The following is a 24,626-nucleotide window of genomic DNA, read 5'->3' on the forward strand; positions in this document are numbered from 1 at the left end:
TGTCTAGGGTTGAAAAAACATAAGGCTTCTTTCTTCTGGCCACAGGTTGGGTATGGTATTGCCACTCTGTCTCATTCACGTCAATGGAGCCAAGCTGCAATACTAGACTCTACCGTTGCTGGTGGAAGAAAGCACATAAGGTCCTCTAGGCCTGCACAAAGTCTTTATTTTCTATTCTAGGTCACAACTAAAACCTGCACCTTGTATACTAATTGACCATCACAAATGACAACAGCTAGAGCAAGCTGTTCTAATGTATGAGGGTTGTTAAACTGGCACCGCCTGCTGCTGGGCACACCTAGAAATTGCTGCTAATTGTCACGTATTTACTACCTGGTTTCAACGCCAAACATTTTGAAACTTCTGCACAAACTTCTGTAAAGTAAATCAGCCTATATTGGCAGATTGTCAGCAGGAGTCAATTGTGTTTTGTGCTAAAATCAACGCTTCAGTTGAATGTCCTGTGGGAAAGCAAGCTTTTACAGTCAGGCAAGCTGCTAACAATGAACCAGGCAGTGTTAAAGGGCATTATAAATATACTGCTGTATACATGCTTCTGCCAAACCCAGTATACAACACAGTAATGTGGACTATAAGATGCACTCTTTATTATGGCCCTCTTAAAGTCACCTATGTTTGTATTTATTATGGAGCTATACACACAACTGGTTTTACCCTTAAATGCATTAGACTCGCAGATATACCTCATGTTTAAGGGCAAATCCACCTGTAGTTTTCTGACATTCGATTGTGACTGTATAGAAAATTACATTGAGCATGTGACCATGACAGATTTTCTATGGGGCTATGATGCTCTGCAGTGCACTGTTGGTGCAGCTAAGAGGGATGACAATATTGTACATTTCCATTGTTCTTGATCTAGTTGTATGATTGTATCCCTCAATCATTCTCAATAATCTATGCCTGTTATTATTCTGTACACACATTGGGCTTAATGTATTTTAAAGAAAGCTGAACACATGATTAAATGGTTTTATTATCATTATGCATTTTTTACAGATGTTTAATATAAAAGTTATGTTCAAATTGAGATAAATGGCTTGAGGGTTTTTTCTCAATAAAAATATCGACACTTATCACTGTTGCACATTCTAAATGAAGACCGTTACAAGTGGTTATTCTGCTATTAAGTGGATTGCATTATGAAAGATCTAACTAATATGCAGTATGCTTTTTGTGAGATTGACGACTGCAAGCGATTCTAATGGAGAATAAGGTAATCCAACGTCTCTTGTAGCTTGGATCCAACATTATTGAAATAAATGTGAAAGTCAATTTCATCGTTATTGATTATGAGACGGTTATCCAGTTATCCGTACAATCTGCTTCCCTATATTTCCACCTTTCAACATGGACAGAAAAGCACCTGCAGGAGGAAAATATAAAGCTATTATACAACCATTCAAAAGAAGTGATCTACAGTAAAACCTCTACTAACGTTGGTAATCCGTCCGAAAGCAATTGGCTTTAGCTGTAACCGTTGCTATTCGAGGTGATTATTTCCATAGGAATCAATGTAAATCCAATTAATTCATTCTAGGCATTCCAAAAAGCACCAAAGAATAAATGAACACTTAACATGTTACTATGTGTTAGCTGCGGTGTTACATAGAACTGTAGGTAACATCTACTACATAATCTGACCTCAGCATTATCGCTGTGCTCTCTGTGGTGTTACATAGGACTGCAGGTGACATCTGCTGTACTACAGGACATCTGTCAGTGTTATCACTGTGTTCTGTGTTGTTACATAGGACTGCAGATGACATCTGCTGTACTACAGTGTATAATCTGTCCTCAGCGTTATCACTGTGTTTTCTGTGGTGTTACATAGGACTGCAGGTGACATCATCTGTCCTCAGCATTATCACTGTTCTCTGTGTTACCTTGGAGTGCAATTGTACAGTACCATAATAGTATATTACCCGTCGCCGTTGATGGAGAAGGGTGGGTTGTATTAGCAGCAGGAGGAGGAGACGTGAATCGGGAGATCATGTGGGTTCAGCAGCAAGGTTACATAGGCTGGCAGACGCCGGGGTGATTAGAGACAAAATTCTGTCTTAAAAAAATTGGCCTTTGGCCGCCTGTCCACGGGCGTTGTATTTTAAACAAGTGGATTTCCGCCACGGGAGAACACTAACAGTCACTGCGATGTACCTATCATTGTGATGGGTTTATCGCGGCATGCTGCGATTTCTTTATACACAAGCAAGAATATCGCGGCAGATTTCTGCTCGTATACATCAGGCTGCACTTTCCATCGTTATCCTATGAAAAGCGTTACCTACGTGCAGCTCATCACTGTGGATAACACAAAGAATCGCCCATGGACCGGAGGCCTTACTCGAAATTGGCCTTAGTAGAGGTTTTACTGTATCTGTTACATTAGTACATGAACCACTTCTAGCAACTTTATGCATAAAGCCTAGTGCCCACGGCCGTGACGGGCTCTGCAAGCGAAATTCCGCAGCGGAATCCTTCACTGCGCTACCTCAGAGACCCCATACTCCACTCCGGATCCGCTGCCCGATATCCCGCATCCCGTTCCGGCACTCATGCGCAGTTCAGCGCATGAAGCTCTGGCAGCATCATGACACGCCCACAGCATCATATGACGTGGGCGGGAAAGTGTTTTCACACTATCTACTGCTGTGCTACTGCAATGGAAGCCGTCCGCCCGCGGCAAATAGAACATGCCGCGGGTGGTTTCACGGGGCGGAATACCATGGTGGAATTCTGCACCGTGAGCATTGAGCTACTAGGTTCAATAGAACCTAACATCTGCAGGGCAACGCTGCGGATTTACGCCACGTGACACGCAGCGGAAATCCGCCCGTGGGAATTAGGCCTAAACATTTACAAATACAATTATCAAATAGTAACATTTTGCAGAAAGCGCTTCACATGAGAATAATATAAGCAAATACCGGGCCTACCACCTGTCTAGTTACCTGAATTAACATAGGGATCTATAATGATGTTAATTTAGGAGGGTTACATCCAGTGTAGCTGTAATAGGTTTGTATGAATTTGGCTTATGTATACAGTGAAGCCTGAATCCGCAAACCAAGCTGCCCATAGGGATGAAATAAAGCATGCAGCTTCGATTAGCGGACTGGAAGAAAGATTGCAGCATGCTCCATTTCAGTGCGGATTGCCCGTCCGCAATTGAATTATGCCGCGGTATCTGCAGGAAATTAGTAAAAAAAAAAAAAAGTACTGTGCGTGCCGCTGGCGCATCCACAGACCCAGTAATAGAAAACCTGCACAGCACACAGAAAAACCAGAGAGGTAACCGCAGGGTCCTCTGCCGAGGGCAGGGTCGGACTCTGATACATGCTCCCGCATGCGGAATCCAATCCACCTGCGGACATGAGGCCTTATAGAGAAAAAAAATAGCTGCATTGTTTGAATATGAACAATAATCATTCAGTATAAACACAGCCAACAATTGAACAATAATTCATTGACTTATCATTCAATGTTCATTTTATGGAAGCATGAAAATCATCGTTGACTCGTTTGCTAATCGTTCGGTTTAAACACTGATCGTTCAGTCGTTCTCATTCACTTATACAGTTTATGATCCTATAAAAAATAATAAAATAAAATGGCAGCAATGTATTTTTGTGTTTTAAACAGCCCGCCCGAGTACACTGTGACATCGTTTGCTCAGGCGAAGGATTATTGCTACATGTAAAAGTACCTGAAGAAGTCTTGCATATCTATGGGGCCGAGCGCCTGCCAAGCTTCAGTTTGCTGCTCAGTCATTACTGTTTTCACAGTAACAGACTAAAATATAAATTCTTTATTAGGGATATATTAAAAGACATAAATGGGCTAACACACAAACAAAAAAATATAAACCAGAAATCCTAATATAGTTCACTTCTTCACAATTTCTCACTTCTGTTAAAACAAAGTGAAGGTAGGTGTTCTCGCCCCTATGCTGGTTGTCTGCACAGCTCTGTTACAGATACAGCTTATTAACACAAATAAAAACTGTAAAGATGGTGCAGGCTGACAGTTTCTTTTCTCGCCCGCATCATTGGGGGACACAGCTAAAGGACTGTGGGAACAGAAACAAAGCCCTTCATTTAAACAGAGACCCCCTTGGCGACCCAGGCCTCTGCCATCCAAGGACTCTCCCACTAGATCTGCCGCATGAAGGACGGCCCTCACCCGAAATTCTATAGCATATTCCAGAGACAACTTCCCGAACCCAGGTGTCTGAGACATGATGGGCAAACCAAATATCCCTAAATAGGGAATCGGCCCTCCACCTGGGACGTTGGGTGGGGTCCGACTTTCATGCTCAGATTTAGTTGGAGGCCTTGGATGGCTGAGGCCTGGGTTACCCCGATGGTCTCCGTACAAATGAAGGACTTTGTTTCTGTTCTCACAGTCTTCATCTGTGTCCACAATGAACAAAATGAAAAACACTTTAGGGTGAGTAAAAAAAAAAAAAATTTACTTACCCACTGTAGTAATTTTATGTGCAGTATATCTTGAGAGTATAGGCACACAGTGCCCAACACTATGGATTTTAGTAGGATTACCTGAGGAAAATCCACAACTTTTACAGTACAAACCCTGTGGATGAGATTTGTTATTGAGGTGAAGGTGTAGATTTTAAAGGGACAGGTTCATATTCTGCCTGAGCAAGGGGCAGCATAACTGTCCTGGATACATGTTGCCCGTGGTTGAGGCAGCATGAAGCCAGTGACAGGTTCTCTTTAAATCCACAGCAAGTCAATGTAACGCACTGCAACAAGACCACCACCAAATGGTGTGGTTTTTGTTAGGGATTTAATCTCCTTTGTGTGCACATTTTTATGAGATGTCCAATTTGCCAAGCTTCACTGAGAATCCTTATCACAAAGTTTTGGGGACTTTTGGGATTTTTTTTCCATGGGGCCGTATGAAAGGATTCATGGCACGTCCTGTATCTGTTGTCTAACAAACGAAAAATAGGACGTACCAATGCACATCAATGTGCTGCATCTTTCAGACGGCACACGGACTGGAGTTCATGTGCTGTCTGTCACGAGTTGCGTTCAAGTCTCTATGGCGAAACTTGCAGTTAGGCTGCATTCAGACGAACGTATATCGGCTCGGTTTTCAGGCCGAGCCGATATACGTTGTCCTTGTGTGCAGGAGGGGGGAGGATGGAAGAGCCAGGAGCATGAACTGAGCTCCCGCCCCCTCTCTGCCTCCTCTCCGCCCCTCTGCACTATTTGCAATGGAGAGAGGCGGGGCTAAGTTCCGAGAATTAGCCCCGGCCCGCCTCTCCCCAATAGTGCAGAGGGGCGGAGAGGAGGCAGAGAGGGGGTGGGAGCTCAGTTCCTGCTCCTGGCTCTTCCATCCTCCCCCCCCCCCCGCACACGAGGACAACGTATATCGGCTCGGCGTGAAAACCGAGCCGATATACGTTCGTGGGAATGCAGCCTTAGAGTTAGTGTGCACCTAGCCTTTAAGGGATATTCTAGAGAAACAAAAAAAAAAAGTCTTCCATTGTAATTCATTCATTAGGGAGTCTCTTATGGACCTATCCCACGGGACAGAATATTAAAAAATACTGTGGAATATTCAGCACCAAAATCCGAAATATTGCGTGGATTTTAAAAATGGCAGAATTCTACGCTGCAGTAGAGCCCAAATTGGTGTGGCGGCTGACACTACTTGATTCCTCATCTGTTGTGTACTCCCTGTATGAATGCTGTCAGGGCATGCTGACAACTGCAGTTTCACAATCACTGGAGAGACACAGGTTGAATACTAGTGTCCTAAGGTGAACCGGAGGGGCAGAAGAGGGCTACATACAATGGTCTATACTTTGATTGCAGGGCACAGACTGCAGCTTGTCAATGTTGAGTAATTAATTGAGATGCTGCAGTAAAGGCACTATTAAATTAACTTTGCCATAGTTTCCAACTGGAGCTGTATATTCTTCAAGTGGAAGTTTACTAGGTTACTGCATACATTCAAGATCCCTATAGTATTATTAGAGCTACTTTAAGGGCCCATTTACACCAGCAGATGATCCCTCAAAGATCGCTAAAAACGAGAGATTGAGTGACAGCTATGAGCGATCATTTTGAATAAAGTATTAATTGGTATTTAAGTAGCTGCTGCTAAAAGTGAGTGACGATTTTTAGGTTAGCTTGATTTTAAAGATCAGCTAACAGTGCCCGAAAAGCGGGTGCCCCGCGCCCATTTGCATGCACTGATTATCGCCAAAACGATCACTGCGATAAACTGTCCGTGTAAATGGGCCTTAATCACGCTTATTATCTCTTTTAGGCTGCATTCAGACGAACGTATATTGGCTAAGTTCCGAGAATTAGCCACGTCCCCGTCCCGCCTCTCCCCATTGCAAATAGTGCAGGGGGGCGGAGAGGAGGCAGAGAGGGGGCGGGAGCTCAGTTCCTGCTCCTGGCTTTTCCATCCCCCCCCCCCCTGCACACGAGGACAACGTATATCGGTTCGGCGTGAAAACCGAGCCGATATACGTTCGTGGGAATGCAGCCCCAGAAAAGAAATTCAGTCGGACTGGTTGGATTGCTTGATCCTATAATTTAACCGCTCCCCAAGATAAGTAGCACATGTGTCTGACAACTTCAGCCATCAAGTAGAGACTTCCCTATAGTGATGCGTGGCAAGTTTATTAACAGATGCATAGCTCTTGGTGCATGTCTGGCCAAAGGTGCCAAACTGTGAAATCTACAGCTATGACCTCAGGTACATTTCATCTATAAACTTCTGATGTAAATTGGGTTGCAGATGGCCATGCCCCCTACCAGTAAGCCTCTCCCACATTTTGCAAAAGGGACCAAAAGACGCAAATTTTTGCATCAACAAGGTTGCGCAAAAAGTTGTGGCTTTTTTATGCCAGAAATCTGACATCCAGGGCTTGTTAAATTTCACTCCTTTGATTTTAAAAACCTGTGTCCTGTTCCATTTCCTTTGTGGTGGCACCGCAGAGTAAGGGTCCATTTAGATCTGCTGATTTCTTGTGTTGGCTCATTCAAATGAGTGATTGTTCAGATGCTCACATTCGCTGAATGATCAGTATTTAAACCAAGTGGTTAGTGAACGAGCCAACGATGATTATTATGCCTTCATGAAATGAACGAAAAGTGAACAATTTAGCTTGCTGTTTTTATTGTCGGCTGTGTTTAGTCGGAAGGCTGATCGTTCACTTTTGCTCGTTTGATCGACAATTGTTTCATGTAAAAGGGACTTAACACTTTCTGCCACAGTGCCCCCATATAACAGATTCATACTGGGGGTCCTATCTGCAGGACACACTCTGAACAAATTATCGGCAGGGGGCCCTTCTAACACAGTCCTGTCCAAGTTGTATAATCTCTTTAATCCTTTTACAGAAGTTTAAAAACTGCAATATTTCATATGGAAAAAAAACTTGTTTACCTGCCGTGTTCTCAATTCTGTGTGTAATAGTCTCTTTAACCTGCACAGGAGATGTAATAAAACAATTTCATATTAAAATGTAAGAAACAGTGTCAATATATTAATGAAGCCTGTACTGAGATAAGGAGGAGATGGAATCGGAGATTGTGTTCCTCTTCACATTATCTCCCGAACAGCTTGGTAGCACTCAGTTGCCAAGAACAGATTTAGGCTATGTTCACACTCGAGTTAGGGGATTCAGTTTTCCGGCTCTGTTACTGAGCAGGGGGAATCTGCTGGCTAAACAGATTTGATTTATGATGGAACTGAATGATGCTGAATGGACCTCATTGACTATAATGGTGTCCATTCAAGTCCTGCATGTAGGATCTTTTTTCGACAGATCTTCGACAGAGGCTGCGAACACAGATGTGAACATAGTCGTTGTGTTAGATAACAGGGGGCAGGGACTGAGGAATATATGACCCTAGGAATCCGAAAGCTATAGAAAATGAAACAAAGCTAGACTTAGTATAAAACAGTAATGCGACCAAGCCAACTGTTAGTGTTGTTCCACCTCTAGACAAAATCTACATAATTACCGACTCGCCTTTGACTTTTAGGCTACCCGTATATATAGCGGTCGTGAGTTCTGTGGCCAAAACAATGTGGTAAAAATGGACAATGTTTTACTACAAATGACGATGGTTCTGCTATACAGGAAACACACTGCAAGTAGGTACCTTATTTAACCCCTTGAGTGGCAGGTTTCCTACCACCCTGTCGTGCTCACCAGGGCAGGTTTTTTAAAATGGTCTAATCATTGAATTTCAACTAATTTTGCAGTTGCGTCTCAAGAGCCATAACTTTTTCATTTTTCCATTGACACGGCCATATAAGGGCTTGTTTTTTGCGGGACAAGTTGTGATTTTTTAAACAGGGGGGAGGAAAAAAAGAAATGGGGAAAAAAGAAAAAAAGGGGCCATGTCATTAAGGGGTTAAATAATGTATTAACTTCCTTCTCTGGGTCATTACGATGCATGGATACCACGTGTGTGATTGTATTTTTGATTTTTTTACAAAGTAAAGGGAGACAAGTGTTTTTATTTTATTTTTTTATAATTTTTTTACTTTTATTTTTTTATTTTTTGTCCCTTTAGGGGACTTCCACAGGACCCATCAGGACCCCTGATCACATTCCGGGGGTCCGATGGTGACAGCCCTTTACATGCTGCAGTGACAGCCCTTTACATGCTGTAGTCACATAGACTGCAGCATGTAAAGGGTTAACACAGCAGAGATCGGAGGTTTTCTCTGATCTCTGCTGTAAGAGCTGGTACCTAGATGTCCTCTCACAGCCAAGCACCAGCTCTCCCTGCCACAGAGACCATCGGCTTGCTTCTGACAAGCCGGTGGTCTCCATGGCAACCTGTAAACAAAGCAGGAGATTGCCGGCATATCGGCAATATCTTCTGCTGGTTTTTCAAAGCCCTTGCTTTGTTCTCTGTGGGACAGTGCAGGCAGAGCACACTGTCACAGCTTGTGGCATTGTGCTCTGCAGCTCCCATAGTGATACATAGCCCGGAAATCTTCCGGGCTATGTCGCTATGAGCAGTGGAGCTCGTCCCGGAAAATTTCCGGGCGTGCCACTCAAGGGGTTAAAGGAAACCCGTCCGTAACTTCTTGGATATTAAACCGGGGGCATGCTGGAACAGGACTTTTGAACAGTATTCCAATCATGCCCTTGGTAACATCTTAAGGCTACTGTTCTTACATAAAATCAGCTTTACTGAACAACGAGTGAGTAATGGGTTATTTTGAAGGATCTCCACCAATCGTTTTTCCAATATATTAATGATGATATGGGGTTAACCATCACCAATCAATACCTCCTCTTGGACGTACCTTCAATTTTCCTGTTCTCACCCACTCACCGAGCTGCTCAATAGCCATTTCAAAGTGATCGACATAGTCAAAGACTACAGATATTTCCCTGTCCAAAATTCAAATAAACATTTTCAAATCTGTTCTACAGAATTGCATTCAGAACATTTAATTTTTTTTGTTTACATTTTGACATCAATGTAACTTAAAATGTAGCATGAATAAATGTTTTTTCCAGATTTTCATTTGACTGCAGGTACCATCTATATGCACTCCTCACTCAGTAAGTAACGGCCATTATCTGTGATTGTTTTTAATTTTTTATTTCCCCTTCTGTGATGCATTTATATTAGTGTAGGAACCCACTACAACGCAAGGAACCGTGAAGTGGTTAGTGGGCTCATGTATCTTGGCCAACATCCAACCAATGCCTTGCATTTATTATCTATCATTCACATGCAGTGTGGCATTAAGACTCCATGGGGAGCCCAGGGTGGCTGTACCAATGTGGTAATGTGGTTCTCTGATGGAAATGCAGGGCAACCCGCCGAATTATCACGGAGTCATTAATAGGTTGCTGGTCTGCATGGTGAACTACATATATCAGTATGGTCTGGCGCCCTGTATCCACCATGTGTGGGAGTGTACACCAAGCAGCCACCCCCCTCATTATCAAGAGGCAGTGTGAGTGGCTGTCTCATCGGTGTCCTGCACAGGTGTTATTGGCTCCTCCATTTGGTAGTCAGCTAAATTAATAGACGGCTTTATTTTTCTACCCAACATTGTCAGACGGTAGCCAAATAAAAAAAAAATATATATATATTGTAGAAAAAACACCAACCTTGTAATATTGCGCTCTTTCAGTATGGCCGCTGTTTGGGCTGGTATAGGAGGTGGATAAGCAAAATCCGTGTTGTATTGTGAGATTTGACCACATACAATAATATTGCTGTTCTTGGCCATCTAATTTTAAAAGCAAAAATATTTTTATTCTCCTTTATTCTATTAATTGTGGGTCATTTTAAGGGAGGGTTCATATGGGATATAAAAGCCGCAGACAATCGGCAGCATTCACAGTACAAGCCATGCAGATGAGATTTTAATGGGGTTTCCAATGCCAAATAATTTGCCACTTATTGTCAAAGCCATCCCATGTCACCTAGGGACCTGGAAAACTTTTTGATCACTTAAATATACACAATGCCTCTAATTTACATGATGCACAGGAGTGGAAGTGAGTGTAGTAGACGTGATGTCAGTGCAACATGCAAATAACCAGCATTAGCGCACCCCATGACCAGCTGTCAAAAAGGCGGATCGCAGCAAGTAAAAAGAAAAATCAATGCATATAGTAAAGTCCTTGAATCTTAGATATTAAAATAAGTGGAGAAGAGTAAAAATGGTCCCCAAAATACCCTTTAAGATATCTCATCAACAATGGTGCGAAAAAAAATCTGTGTTTAATTGACATATAATGTGGACTATCAGAACAGATTGCACCTCTTTAAATGAGGTCAAGAGCTACATATAATGTGGATTTGCACCAAAATCCATAGCATATTTTCTGCAGTGAAAAATATGCTGATTGTGCTACAAAAATGAAACTCAGCAGCCGAGCAGAACAGTCATACGATGGAATCGAAAAGCACCACATGGATAATAATGGGGTCCATTCGGTTTCTGAATGGGCTTCCATCATTTTATAGGATGAAATAAGCACAGCATACTCTGCTATTTTGTTCTGTTTTGGGGTCTTTTCTACGCAATTCAGCAACAGAGATGTCGAATGGAACCACCAACACTGATGTGAATGAACTCTTATCCAGGAGTAGAAGAAAAACCTGCCATTATTCCATAAAAATGCTACGTCTGTCCATGGGCTGTGTCTGGTATTGCATCTCATCCCCATTTAAATGAATAAAACTGAACGGCCATACCAAGCACATCCTATAGGCAGACCTTTTTTCTAGTCCTGGACGACATCTATCAATGGTAACTACAGTCCCACCTGAATACTCAGATTTTGAATGGAGTTAGGCTTCAGACAAACTCATTTGTGAAAAGAATAATCTGGAAAATTGACATTACTGCTTGCTTCAAGAAATGGTGCCACTTTTGCCCGTTGGCAGTGTCTGGTATTGTAGCTTAGCCCCAATACCATACACCGTACAAGAACAAAAGTGGCACCGGTTTCTAGAAGAAATTGGCCATAACTTTCTAGTCTCAGAACGCCTTCAATTAATATAGACATTTCACAATTTGGATGAATCAAAAAGGACACCAAGAAAAATAAGTCAGTGTTTCATTACATTGGAATATTGATATTTACCTGACTAATAACAAGATCACTAATTTCTCCTCCGACATTATCAAAGTACACATCCACTCCACTAGGACAGCATTCTCTTAACTTATCTGCAAGACGCGCTTTCTTGTAATTCAGTGCGGCATCAAAGCCAAAATCGGAGGTCAACACTGAACACTTCTCATTTGTCCCACAAATTCCAATGATCCGAGAGCAGCCAAAGAATCGTCCAATCTATAGAACATAAGCTAATTGAATGTGTCATGCCTATTGACTTTGTAAATACATTTAAAGAGAACCTATTACATTAGAAATGTGACAAGTTCCTTAAAGGAACATGTACGTCCTCCGGGTCCAGGGTTTGCATGGAGCGGAATCAGGAGCTGATCCCACTCCATACACTGTGGGTGCTGGCTGTCTGTGACAGCTAACATCCGTCTGCAATAGCCACAATCAGCGCTCATGCTAATCGTGGCTGTTGACTTTTTAAATACCCTAATGAAATTTTGGGTGTTCTAAACGGTCCCCGTGCAATGAGATTGCAAGATGCTGTTTAGTTATCATAGCATCCAGGGGCCTTCTGAAGCCCCCCAGCATAGACATTAGAGATGAGCGAGCATACTTGCTAAGGACAATTACTCGATCGAGCATTGTCCTTAGCGAGTACCTGCCCACTCGGAAGAAAAGGTTCGGCTGCCGGTGCGGGTGAGAGGTGAGTTGCGGCAGTGAGCAGGGGGGAGAGAGGGAGAGAGAGATCTCCCCTCCGTTCCTCCCCGCTCTCCTCCACCGCTCCCCGCCCGCCGCCGGCATCCGAACCTTTTCTTCCGAGCAGGCAGGTACTCGCTGAGGACAATGCTCGATCGAGTAATTGCCCTTAGCGAGTATGCTCGCTCATCTCTAATAGCCATGAATTAATGCCAATCAAGGTGTGCCTGTGGCGCATCTTGATAAAACACAGTGTAATGCAATACCATAGTATTGTATTAAATTGTTTGAGTGATCAAATGATCGCAAGTTTAAGTCCCCTTAGGAAACACAGAAAAACTGTAAGGCTGGGTTCACACTGGGCAGATTCCAGGCAGAAATCTCGCGGTTTGGCAGCGAAAAACCGCGAGATTTCCGCCAGGAATCCGCTGCTTCAAAACCTGCGGCACTTAGGGTTTTGAAGCAGCCTGGCCGCTCGCTTTTCAGTCACGGATGGCGCTCCCATAGAGGAGAGCACGGCCGCAGTGGGAGAAAAAAAATGAACATGCTGCGCCCAGCGAAACCGCGACACAGCGCCAGCTTTGCCACGGCAGATTCGCTGTCCGTGTGAACGAGATTTCTGAGAAATCTCATCCACATTGCTGGCTAATCCCGTGATTAGCGGCCGCAGGGGAATTTGCCACGGCGGAATTCCGGACGGAATTTCCGCGGCACATCTGCCCAGTGTGAACCCAGCCTAAAAATGAGTGGAAAAGAAGTTGAATTAAGTAAAAAAAAACACAAAAAGCCAAACACATATTTGGTGTTACTGTGTCCATAAAAGTTAAATCTATCAAATGTTTGCCATGCTGGGGTCATGGGGAACTCTTTTTCATGGGTACCTTTTCCCAAAAATCTCCGTTAAACAGGTGGAGGTCTGTTTTGTGTATAGAAAACAGCCACAAATTACTTAATTTAAGGTTTCAAGAAAAGGAGATAATCTATAAGCTGGTAGGTCTTAATTATTTTTTTCTTTTCTTTCTCTCTTTTATTTGTGTTGTTTGTTAAATTATAGACTCTATCTACTCTATCTATATAATGATTGGATGGCAGATATCTGAAGTTATCTTATATTTTGTTAATGTATATTTTGATTAAACTCAAAGATTCCAAAGATGCTTTCAAAAAGTATATTATTGTCATTGTTTTTGATTGCTCAACAAAAACATTATTAAAAAAAATCTAACAAAATAATATATTATTTATCCCGAATGGTGAATCTCATGAGAACAAAAATACACAATGCCAGAATTGAGTTTTTTTAGAAAAATGTAATAAAAGCAATCTAAAAGTCGTATGCAAACCAAAATGGTATCAATAGCAACCACAGATCATCCTGCAAAAAACAAGCCCTCACACAGCAACATGGATGGAAAGATAAAAGAGGAGGTCAGAAGATGGTGACAGAAAATATATATTTTAAGAAATGTTATTTTCTAAAAATAGTTAAGCCATAAAAAAACTAAATAAATTTAGAATCATCGCGATCATACTGACCCCTAGAAAAAAGTTGTAATTTTTGCCAGTGTCTACGCCATAAAAACAATACCCTGTTCTGGGCTTTAGGAGTTCTATCTCATTTGCAATTCCCACCCACTTTCCTTTGCACCAATAGTTGTGATTATTCTCTCCTTTAAGACAGTTAGAGATACTGTATGTCCGCAAGGAAGGCATGGAGGATACACCAGGCCTTATCATATTGTAAGTGCAATACATAGTTAATATATTTTTAGTCCGCCTATCCACGGGCGGGCGGATTCTCGTGGGCAGATTTCCGCCGCGGGAGATCATTTAAAGTCACTGCGATGAACCTATCATTATGATAGGCTCATCGCGGAAAATTGCGGCATGCTATAATTTTTAGACTCTAGCGGAAAATTGCGATGGATTTCCCGTTCGTGTACATCAGGCTGCGCTTATCATTGTTATCCTATGGAAAGCGGTTCAAGAGTGATCTACGTGCGATTTATCGCCGCGGACGACGCTATGAACTATTGCCCGTGGACAGCCAGCCTTACTTGTAGTAAAGAAGCAAAGGCGTTTGTAGCATAACAGTATTAGAAACTAGGGTCATAAAGACACACACTCCACATATCAGCTCATGGAAGCCAAGAAATGAGTGCCTGCCTTCCTACTCCATATCACTTACCTGTCCAGCCAATGACCCACAGGCTCCAGCAGCGCCACTAACAACCATTGTCTGATTGGCGCCAGGAATCACATGACCTTTTTCCTTCATACCGAGAAAAGCAGTCAAACCAGTAAATCCGACTGCACCCAGAAAATATGACAGGTGCCCATCCACAAGACTAGGGTCCAGCTAATGGAAATATACCAATAGTTGAAAAATAAAACAGACTTCTGGAGCCACAACAATTTTTCAGTTTTATTAACAGTTACAACAACATTGTGTTTTCTGTATAAGGCCTCGTGCACACGGGCACGTGCGGATATGGGAAATCCCACACAGAATTACTCCCGTGCCTGCTGCCCGTGACCCTGCATACCTGTGAGATGATCTTTTCTTCTGTATGCGGATGTGACTCCGATGGCACATGCACAGTACAGATTTCTCTGCGCCGTTGCTTAGGTGATGACGCGGATCCGCAACAATTCCGCAATGATTATTGCAGAAGTGCACCGGCAGGGATGGCTTCCATTGACTCCAATGGAGCCGGTCCTGTGTATCCGCTCTAAAAATACAGCATGCTGCGATTTTATTTCAGCACGGAGAGGCCACAAATAAAATCTGCTGGTGGGCGTGGAGAGAAGAACCTACACACACATCAATGGACACATTGAGCAGAGGATCGCCTGCGCCTGTTGACAAGCGTGGAATCCGCTGCTCAATTTTCCCCGTGTGCATGAGGCCTATGGGTTACAGTGGGCTTTGAGCGAATTACAAATTTTAATGTTTTTCCCTAAAAAATTGAGAATGGGGGTGCAGAATACAGCCTGCATCTAGTAGTAATATATGGGACAGGCTTATTCTTCTCAGTTATCAGCAGTGATGACAAATATAGTTGGCTTTAGATAGGATGGGTCATGAATGTTTCATCACTTGCAGTCCCACCTATGCGTGAAGAGGAGGGCAGAAATCCTGGTTTTCCTAGGGGGCTTACTCTTTTTTGCCATTATACAACGGCGCTATATCCTGGCTAAAGCCAGTACTGCATGAGGTGACACGTTGGATAGGCTCCGACAGCAGAGAGGCTGGCAATACACAGTAAGAGAAACCCGGTGGATGTCTTCTAACATTGGAGCTGTACAGCTTAAATCATAATGTCTTCAGAGGTCAGACAGTGGATTGGAAAGGATTGAAGGGGTTGTGTCGCAATTTTCCTTTATCATCTATCCATAGAATAGGTGATACAAGTCTGATAAGTGGGGTCTCACCACTGATGCCCCCACTGATCTCGAGAACAAGGTTCCCGTACCCCTTCCCCTCCTCACTGCAGTATCACTGCACTGCCCCATCAGTGAGGAGGAGACTGAATGGCGGTGGTCAAGCATACATAGTGCCTCTCTATGCATCTTCAATGGGACTGATGGAGATAGTCAATCACTTGTACTCCGCCATTTCCATCAGCCTCATTAAAATGAATGGAGCAGTGTCATGCATACGCAACCACAGTGACAAGAAAAGGGAGACACATGACCCCCATTCTTGGAATTAGTGGGAGGGTCTCAGTGATCAGACCTATGGATAGGTGATAAAATCCGATCGTGAGACAACCGCTTTAATGAGATCAGTCTCAGATACGCCGACCATGTTCGGAGTCATCCACTTGGTGTCAGTACTTTAAAGTGCAAATACACCTTCAATAGTTGTTGGACAAACGCTCATTTGTCCAGCAGCTATTTCTCCCAATTAAAATGGTCGCCTGCAGCCCTAGAGGCCTTTAGTCATCTAAAAAGGGCATGCCCCGGTGTTAATACAGCCGGATGCGCGTCTACCCTTTTTCATTGAGGTAGATGCATCTGAGGTGGGGACAGGGGCAGTATTGTCGCAGGAAGTCAGTGGGAGATCTGGGTATAGCCCATGTGCGTTCTTTTCGCGGAAGTTTAGTTTAGCAGAACGCAACTACGACGTGAGTAACCGTGAGTTACTGGCAATCAAATGGGCTTTAGAAGAGTGGCGACAACATCTTGAGGGTGCTAGACACCCTATTACCATATATACTGATCACAAGAATTTGGTATATCTCAGCAATGCTAAAAGACTCACAGCTCGTCAAGCCAGGTGGGCGTTGTTCTTCACCAGGTTTAATTTCGTCCATATATCCCAGGAGAGAAGAACGTGAAAGCGGACGCCCTGTCACGGAGTTTCGGGGTGCCGGAAAGTGAGACTATGACCCCCGAGAATATCTTGGCACCTGGCGTGGTGGTGGCAGCTGTAGAATCTAGCTTCGTCCCTCAACTACAGAATGCTCAGCAGGATGCTCCTGCGAGGGTGCCGGAGGGCAGATGGTTTGTGCCAGAGACCTTACGTCTTAGAGTCATGGATGAATCTCACTTATCGGTTCTTGCAGGTCATCCAGGGTTTCAGGGAACCCTGGATCTTTGTTCTAGACACTTCTGGTGGCCAGGCATGTCTCAGGAGATCCGCGACTTTGTTAAGGGATGCTCTGTCTGTGCACGCAATAAGAGTCAGCGGCGTCCTCCAGAGGGTCCTCTGAGACCGTTACCGGTACCTTCTAGTCTGTGGTCGCAGTTATCGGTAGATTTTATCACTGACCTACCAGAATCCCAGAAGTGCACCACTATCTTAGTGGTTGTCGACCGGTTCTCAAAGATGGCACATTTTGTGGCGTTAAAGAAGCTACCATCGGCAAAAGAGTTTGCCAAGATTTTTGTAAAAGAAATAATTCGCCTACATGGGGTTCCCCAAAACATTGTATCTGATCGCGGGGTTCAGTTTGTGTCGCAGTTTTGGCGTGCCTTCTGCAGAAACCTGGGAATGTCGCTTTCCTTCTCTTCAGCATTCCACCCGCAAACTAATGGTCAGACTGAGCAGAAGAATCAGGATTTAGTGCAATATTTACGGTTGTTTGCTGGTGACAAGGCTCATCAGTGGGCAGAGTTCCTGCCGTTGGCAGAGTTTGCACTAAACAACCGCACTTGTTCTTCCACTGGGGTATCTCCATTCTTTTGTGTATACGGTCAGCATCCTTACTTCCTTACAGCGATCCCTACTCCATCTGTCTGTCCTGCAGCTGATGTCACCACAGATACACGGCAGGGAGTATGGAAAGAGGTACAGAAAAACTTGGAAGCAACGGGGGCTCGTATGCAGTTGCGTAGTGGGAAGAGTCTGTCTGTATCTGAACCTTACAGGGTGGGACAGAAGGTATACCTGTCTTCTAAAAATCTCAAATTAAGGGTCCCATCTTTGAAGCTGGCGCCGCGTTACGTGGGTCCCTTTGTCATCCCACGTGTGGTGAACCCGCTCGCCTACGAACTGGGTTTGCCAGCTACATGGAGGGTTCACAGGGTGTTCCATAAGTCTTTATTGAAACCTTTTGTCCCTTCTGTGATTAACCTCATGTCTTTTCAGGTACGAAAAGATGGCATTAGTCCAGGACAGAAATGAGATCATTCTGATAGTCGATACCAGCAGTTCACATGAGGTGGCCAAGGCTTTCAATCATTAACACCCAGGAAGGCAGCCTGTGAGTGCATGAACTGCAAAGAAATGGATGCAGAAGTTCAGGGAAACTGGTAGTGCCGAGTACAAACAGAGAACTTGTCGCCCGAGTGGGGTCTGAAAATTGCATTTTGTTCACACATTCGTAAATGTCCACTGAAAGAATTCTAAGGGCTTGTCAGGTCGTCTTCACGCAATTTCTGTTGCAGCTGCAGTCGATGTGTGTCTTGAGAACCCTTGCGAATTAGAAAGATGGAAAAAAACCTCTACAGCGCCATCTATTAGATTGGGGTGTTTGACCCTCAGCAGTATGCAATAGGTCTTATAAGTCTCCTTACTTAGCTTTTAGATGTCCGCACACCCCTTCTGGGTGCTCTCCTTGGGGAGAGACTATACCATCCCCATATGCACTAACCCCCTAGGCGTCTCGAAACACTTTTTGGGTGCTCTCCTTAAGCAGACACAACACCGCTTCTGCCCCTAGTTATAGGCCCCTCACAGACTAAGCCAGAGACCTACTGCATACTGATGAGGGGCAAACAACCGTTTAGGTGAAAATTCTTGCTTGATCACTGGACCATAAAAGGCACTTCTAGATGGTAGGGGAGATGGCGGAGAAGGGGATGCTGCAGCAGTAGCTCACACACAATATCTGTGTAAGGGTTTAAACAGATAACCATGTTTTCATCAGTTTTGTCGGGCATGAAAATCATACCCGAAAAATGTGATGAGGCGAAGCCATTCGTCTGCATTTTGAAGAAAATTTAAATTTGTCAGGCACAAATCTCATCTGGTTGTTTGTATTAAGATGTATTGACCATCTGCTTTTTTCATTATGACAAGAAATCCTTTTTAAGAAAAGGCCCAAAATTACCGCAAAAGACGATGAGATTAAAGAAATGTCCGCAGCACCAAGGGAAGATTTTCATCCTTACAATCTTATAAAATATGATCCATCTGTGGGGTCTACAGCCTAGCGACACAACGGCTTCAGAAAAGCCATAGAGTACGCTAAACCAATATGTAGAACACGGTCAGGGTAAAGCTGAATGTGTATGGCGATACATAAACACATCCTGCGTATACGTAATGAGGGCGACCGTGAAAATGCTGTATGTGCTTAAAAAAAAGTTCTAGTTCTGTAGTCTGCACTGGAGCTGCATACTCTCTCCACGTCTGTAAACAGAACTACACTGGCCAACCTGCAGCATCGTGGTTCTCTTTCTGTTGTAAAACTCCAGTGTGCAGAAGTTAATGTGCATACGTTCTGGAAGTTTCTGGGTGGTCTACGTTGTCTTGTTTTTCCGCTGTCTTCTATGTGTATGAATATGATGTGTATTGCAACTTTGCAGCACTGAATGGGTTACTGTCTAGGTTATGTCTGGGAAAGTATCTATTTGTATGTCATGTGACCTTGAGATATATATATATATATAGGTGCAAGATCAACCTCATAAATTAGAAGCTGCAGAAGCCAAACGATTTTTTAAAAATCCTATGGCAAAATGATTTTTAGTCCAAAATACATGCAGTTAAAGGGGTTGTCCCGCGAAATCAAGTGGGGTTAAGCACTTCTGTATGGCCATATTAATGCACTTTGTAATATACATCGTGCATTAAATATGAGCCATACAGAAGTTATACACTTACCCCCTCCGGTGCTGGCGTCCTCGTCTCCATGGCGCCGACTAACGCTGTCTTCTCCTTCCATTAGACGCGCTTGCGCTGTGCGGTCTTCTGCTCTGTTCAATGGGGCCGCTCCGGTGTGCTCGCGCCGGAGAGCTGGCCTGCGCATGGAAATGTTGGATTTCAACCCTTCTTTACCCCCAACATTTACCATTAGAGATAAGTTAGGAGCTTCCCATATGCATAGTCTGCCATTCCAGTTATAATTACTGGGTTCAGCCCTCTTACCTGGGACAAACTGTCATCTGAACAGAGGCTCGAAATACTCGCTACAGCGTTTTGTTAGCGTACGAACGACTGTGAGAGTGATTGTTCACTTCTTCACTTTCGCGGTCGCTGAAGTGCTCACCTCCCTGCAATGTTACTGGCTAGTCGTTGAAAAACAATTTCCTGTTTATATCAGATGATAATTATTTGACCAGCGACTATTTTTAAGGTGAGCTGAAACAAAATGACTAATGAATGAATTCTTGTCGCCCGCTTGTTAGCCGTGTTTACATGGAACAACTGTCGCTAACATTCGCTCTTTTGAGCGACTAATTGGATGATAGTTGAGCCATGTAAATCCAGACTAACTTTAGTTTCCAGTTGCTCAGATACTTGGAAGCATAGATCTAACTACTGTCATTTCCTAGCATCCTGCCGGTTCCTTTCATGTCCGTGGAAGACCCCCGATATAAGTGTGAAAAGAACATCAATGCTGTATTTGGTGCCATAAACATTACATATGTGCTTACAGTGTTAAATATTCTGTATACGTCTGCCAATTTCTGTAGCAGCACACACATAGGGCAGTGGGCAGTATATAATCTATTCCCCCCCCAGCACACACACATAGGGCAGCATGTATGTTACCCCCCCCCCCAAGCGCACACACACATAGGGCAGCATGTATGTTATCCCCCCCAGCACACACACAAAAGGCAGCATGTATGTTATCCCCCCCCAAGCACACACACATAGGGCAGCATGTATGTTATCCCCCCCCCCAGCACACACACACATAGGGCAGCAGGTATGTTATCCCCCCCCCCCAGCACACACACACATAGGGCAGCAGGTATGTTATCCCCCCCCCAGCACACACACATAGGGCAGCAGGTATGTTATCCCCCCCCCAGCACACACACATAGGGCAGCAGGTATGTTATTCCTCCCTCCCCCAGCATTTAATTTCTCTCCACCCCCCCCCCCCACCCCCGGCACACACAACTTGAAATTGACCACTCACGCGGATGCTGCTTGCTACTTGCAGAGGCGGCTCTTCTCTTCTACTCGCGGGACGGACGCTCTGCTGTTTGGTGCCACAGTCCTCGGCGCCAAAGAAGGCGCCTTGTGATTGGTTGCTGCGCGCTGCAAGGAACATAGCAGACTAGTGTGACACCGCAGAGCACTGCTGAAGGGGCCGCTTCCACACAGCAGGTTAGTGTGAGAGCGCAGCTGAAGGGCCCGCGATTATTCCTGCCTTATTAAAAGTTCCCGGCGGTGCCGCGGACCGGCAGTATGCACCAAACGGCCCGGCCCCGGACCGGTGGTTGGGGACCCCTGTTCTAAACAGTCTTCCTGCACTGGTGTTTGAAGTTGTATTTTGTGTGAACAAAAAGTAAAAGTTCCAGTCACTGTTCGTTCCCAGTGAGTGAGTTATCCAAAGTTAACTGTGTGTGAACTCTATTATTTCTTCTGCAGGAGAATCAACTGTGTGAAGGAACGGTGGCGTCATAAGTGACAACTTCTTCAGTCCAATGCACATGTATACAGGTAACCACTGTCCCAACAGTGCTGGAAGAGGCCTAGCGGTGCATTGGCTCAGGCTGTAGGCGTCCCTCTGGGGAGGAGCTTGGTCGAGCCACTTTGACAAGTGCCATCTCTACCCCACCAGCTCCTCAGTATTGCGACTCGATTGCTGCCGGATACCACCCAGAGGCCATCCTGAAAGGAGAGGGCTACCATCAGGGCTTGAACCCAGGAGCTCCAGTACTCCAGGCGGCACCTCTTCCTATTGAGCTATCCAGCCCTTTGGATAGCTCTCCAGTATAAACCTGGTTTCCTATTCTTTGCCTCTGAAATCCATTTCCTATTTGGCTTGACCCTGTTCCCTTGATTAGACAAAGGAACCTGGCCTGGCACTCCCTTCATGGTGTGATCACTGCTCTCCAAGCCTGTAGTCAAGCTCCACTACCTGCCTACTCCTCTATACCGCAAACTGACATACCTGTGTACTGACCTCTGACTTTCCTGGACTGCGCTACCCATCTGCTCCTCTGTAACGCAAAGTGATACCTACTCGTGTACTGACCTCTAGCTTCCCTGACTACGCTGCCTACCTATTGTTATGCACCGCAAACTGATACTTACCCATATACCGACCTCTGGCTTTCCCTGACCACGCTACCGATCCCCACTGGTTAAGACAAAGAGACTCCAATCCTGAACCGGATCATTACAGGCATGCTCCTTGTGGTTTTGGTGTATTTATTTCAGATTTTCTTGCAGCATAAATTGCTGTCCCCACATATTAACTGTTGGTCAACAGGGAGTTGTGAAATGCACTGTAAATTTTGTGTTTTTTTTTTTTTTCATTTCTAATTTTCTGATGTATCTTTTTGCAAATTGCAGCATGCACTAGGGAAGTTTTTTTTGAGTTCTCTCATATGTTTCACTATAGAAAGAAGCTAAAAAATCAGAAGGCAGCACTCCAGAGATTCTAAATAGAATTATAATCACCCTGACGTAACCGGATTCGCTTAGGGGCATCGGTACGTTAATGATCCAGGTAGGCAAAACAAACAGCTTGACATATCAATATTCGAAATGTAAATGAGATAAAAAGAAAAAAACCTCAGCGCTCGCACCGTAGAATAGGTGGAAATAGAATATACTGAAGGGACTAAAGTTATATCACTTACTTCAGGGAGGCGCCTTTAGGGTAGGCGCCTCCTAATCCAAATAGGCGTATCAAATATGGTACCGATCAGCAATGATGAACAGGTTCCACGATTTTAATAAAACAAGATAAAATATAATACACAACGCGTTTCGGCCGCACGGCCTTTTTCAAGTGTACATTATATGAATAAAAATAGACATATATAGTAATAAAAGTACCTTGTAATCCTGTGACAAATGAAGGTAATCAGGCTGCCAAATCCAGACCGGCATCTGTTGTGTCAGCATCAATGCATGTTGTAAAGGGAAGTGAATGGGAAGGGGAGGGGGGGGGGAGGGGGGTCACTGCTGGTATATAGCAGTGAGTGATTACCAAACTGTTACCATTGTGTCGGCATCTGATGGTATAACAACACATTGCAGGGAGGGGAAAAGGAGAAAAAAAAAAAAAAACAAAAAAAAAAAAAACTGCTAACGTGTTGATGTTACATAGTTAGCAGGACAGATGCTTCTACACTGATGTCTGCTTTGTCAGTATAGATTAGCATAATCGTGCATTACAGGGGCAAGGGGGGACAGGGGAGGGGAGAAGAGAAAGACACTGATGGTGCTGTGTGAATTGACACATTCTATAGCTGCATAGCGTGCTCAAATGCATCTTATAGCTTAGCTGTAGGTATTTTGAATGTTACGGCTATCTGGGCTAAAGTCATGTGTGTATATGCGTCTGACGTCATGACGCTGTGTCTTGTGCGTAGAATGCATAAGAAATAAAGTTATGACATTCAAACGCAGAGTCACATGTGCATATGTGTCTGACGTCATGACGCTGTATCTCATGAACAGAATGCATAAACAATAAAGTTATGACATTCAAACCACAGCTAAGATAAGGGGAAACCGAGGTATACACATTGCAACATGTAGCATATAGTGCATGTTGGGTGCCGTGGTGTCATTTAAAGGGACAGGCACTATATGTGCATAACATAATAATTATTAATATATGATTCTCTTAAAGACCATTCATAGTTTATTGTTCAGATTATGCATATTTATTAATTTGAATATCTACCATGTATATTTATTCATTTAATCCCTTGTATATTGGTTATACAATTTATGGTTATACATATATTTATATTATGTGACTGTCCTTTTAATTGTTCATTTATGTGCCTGTCCCTTTAAATGACACCACGGCACCCAACATGCACTATATGCTACATGTTGCAATGTGTATACCTCGGTTTCCCCTTATCTTAGCTGTGGTTTGAATGTCATAACTTTATTGTTTATGCATTCTGTTCATGAGATACAGCGTCATGACGTCAGACACATATGCACATGTGACTCTGCGTTTGAATGTCATAACTTTATTTCTTATGCATTCTACGCACAAGACACAGCGTCATGACGTCAGACGCATATACACACATGACTTTAGCCCAGATAGTCGTAACATTCAAAATACCTACAGCTAAGCTATAAGATGCATTTGAGCACGCTATGCAGCTATAGAATGTGTCAATTCACACAGCACCATCAGTGTCTTTCTCTTCTCCCCTCCCCTGTCCCCCCTTGCCCCTGTAATGCACGATTATGCTAATCTATACTGACAAAGCAGACATCAGTGTAGAAGCATCTGTCCTGCTAACTATGTAACATCAACACGTTAGCAGTTTTTTTTTTTTTTCCTTTTCCCCTCCCTGCAATGTGTTGTTATACCATCAGATGCCGACACAATCGTAACAGTTTGGTAATCACTCACTGCTATATACCAGCAGTGACCCCCCTCCCCCCCCCCTCCCCTTTCCTCCCTCCCCCTCCCCTTCCCATTCACTTCCCTTTACAACATGCATTGATGCTGACACAACAGATGCCGGTCTGGATTTGGCAGCCTGATTACCTTCATTTGTCACAGGATTACAAGGTACTTTTATTACTATATATGTCTATTTTTATTCATATAATGTACACTTGAAAAAGGCCGTGCGGCCGAAACGCGTTGTGTATTATATTTTATCTTGTTTTATTAAA

At 43.8% G+C, this 24,626-nt stretch overlaps 1 protein-coding gene and 1 long non-coding RNA gene across 2 annotated transcripts in view; one reads left to right on the forward strand and one right to left on the reverse strand.

The window, feature by feature from the left end:
- The window catches only part of LOC136628082 (uncharacterized), a 407,320-nt gene that overhangs the window by 52,152 nt on the left and 330,542 nt on the right, over positions 1 to 24,626 (forward strand). Inside the window, exons 5-6 of the long non-coding RNA XR_010792846.1 lie at positions 21,387 to 21,458; positions 22,366 to 22,473. This is a non-coding gene — a long non-coding RNA (uncharacterized lncRNA). The remainder of the gene's footprint in view (positions 1 to 21,386; positions 21,459 to 22,365; positions 22,474 to 24,626) is intronic.
- Positions 980 to 23,070, reverse strand: LOC136628074 (prostaglandin reductase 2-like). The gene is made up of 6 exons (XM_066603699.1): positions 22,806 to 23,070; positions 11,648 to 11,857; positions 10,160 to 10,281; positions 9,340 to 9,427; positions 7,456 to 7,495; positions 980 to 1,387 (listed from the first exon to the last, which is right to left on the reverse strand). Exons 1-6 carry the CDS (start codon positions 22,872 to 22,874, stop codon positions 1,323 to 1,325), a joined length of 594 nt encoding a protein of 197 aa, XP_066459796.1. The 5' UTR covers positions 22,875 to 23,070; the 3' UTR covers positions 980 to 1,322.

The sequence above is a fragment of the Eleutherodactylus coqui genome, chromosome 1, assembly GCF_035609145.1.
Source record: "Eleutherodactylus coqui strain aEleCoq1 chromosome 1, aEleCoq1.hap1, whole genome shotgun sequence".
Classification (NCBI taxonomy): Eukaryota; Metazoa; Chordata; class Amphibia; order Anura; family Eleutherodactylidae; genus Eleutherodactylus; species Eleutherodactylus coqui.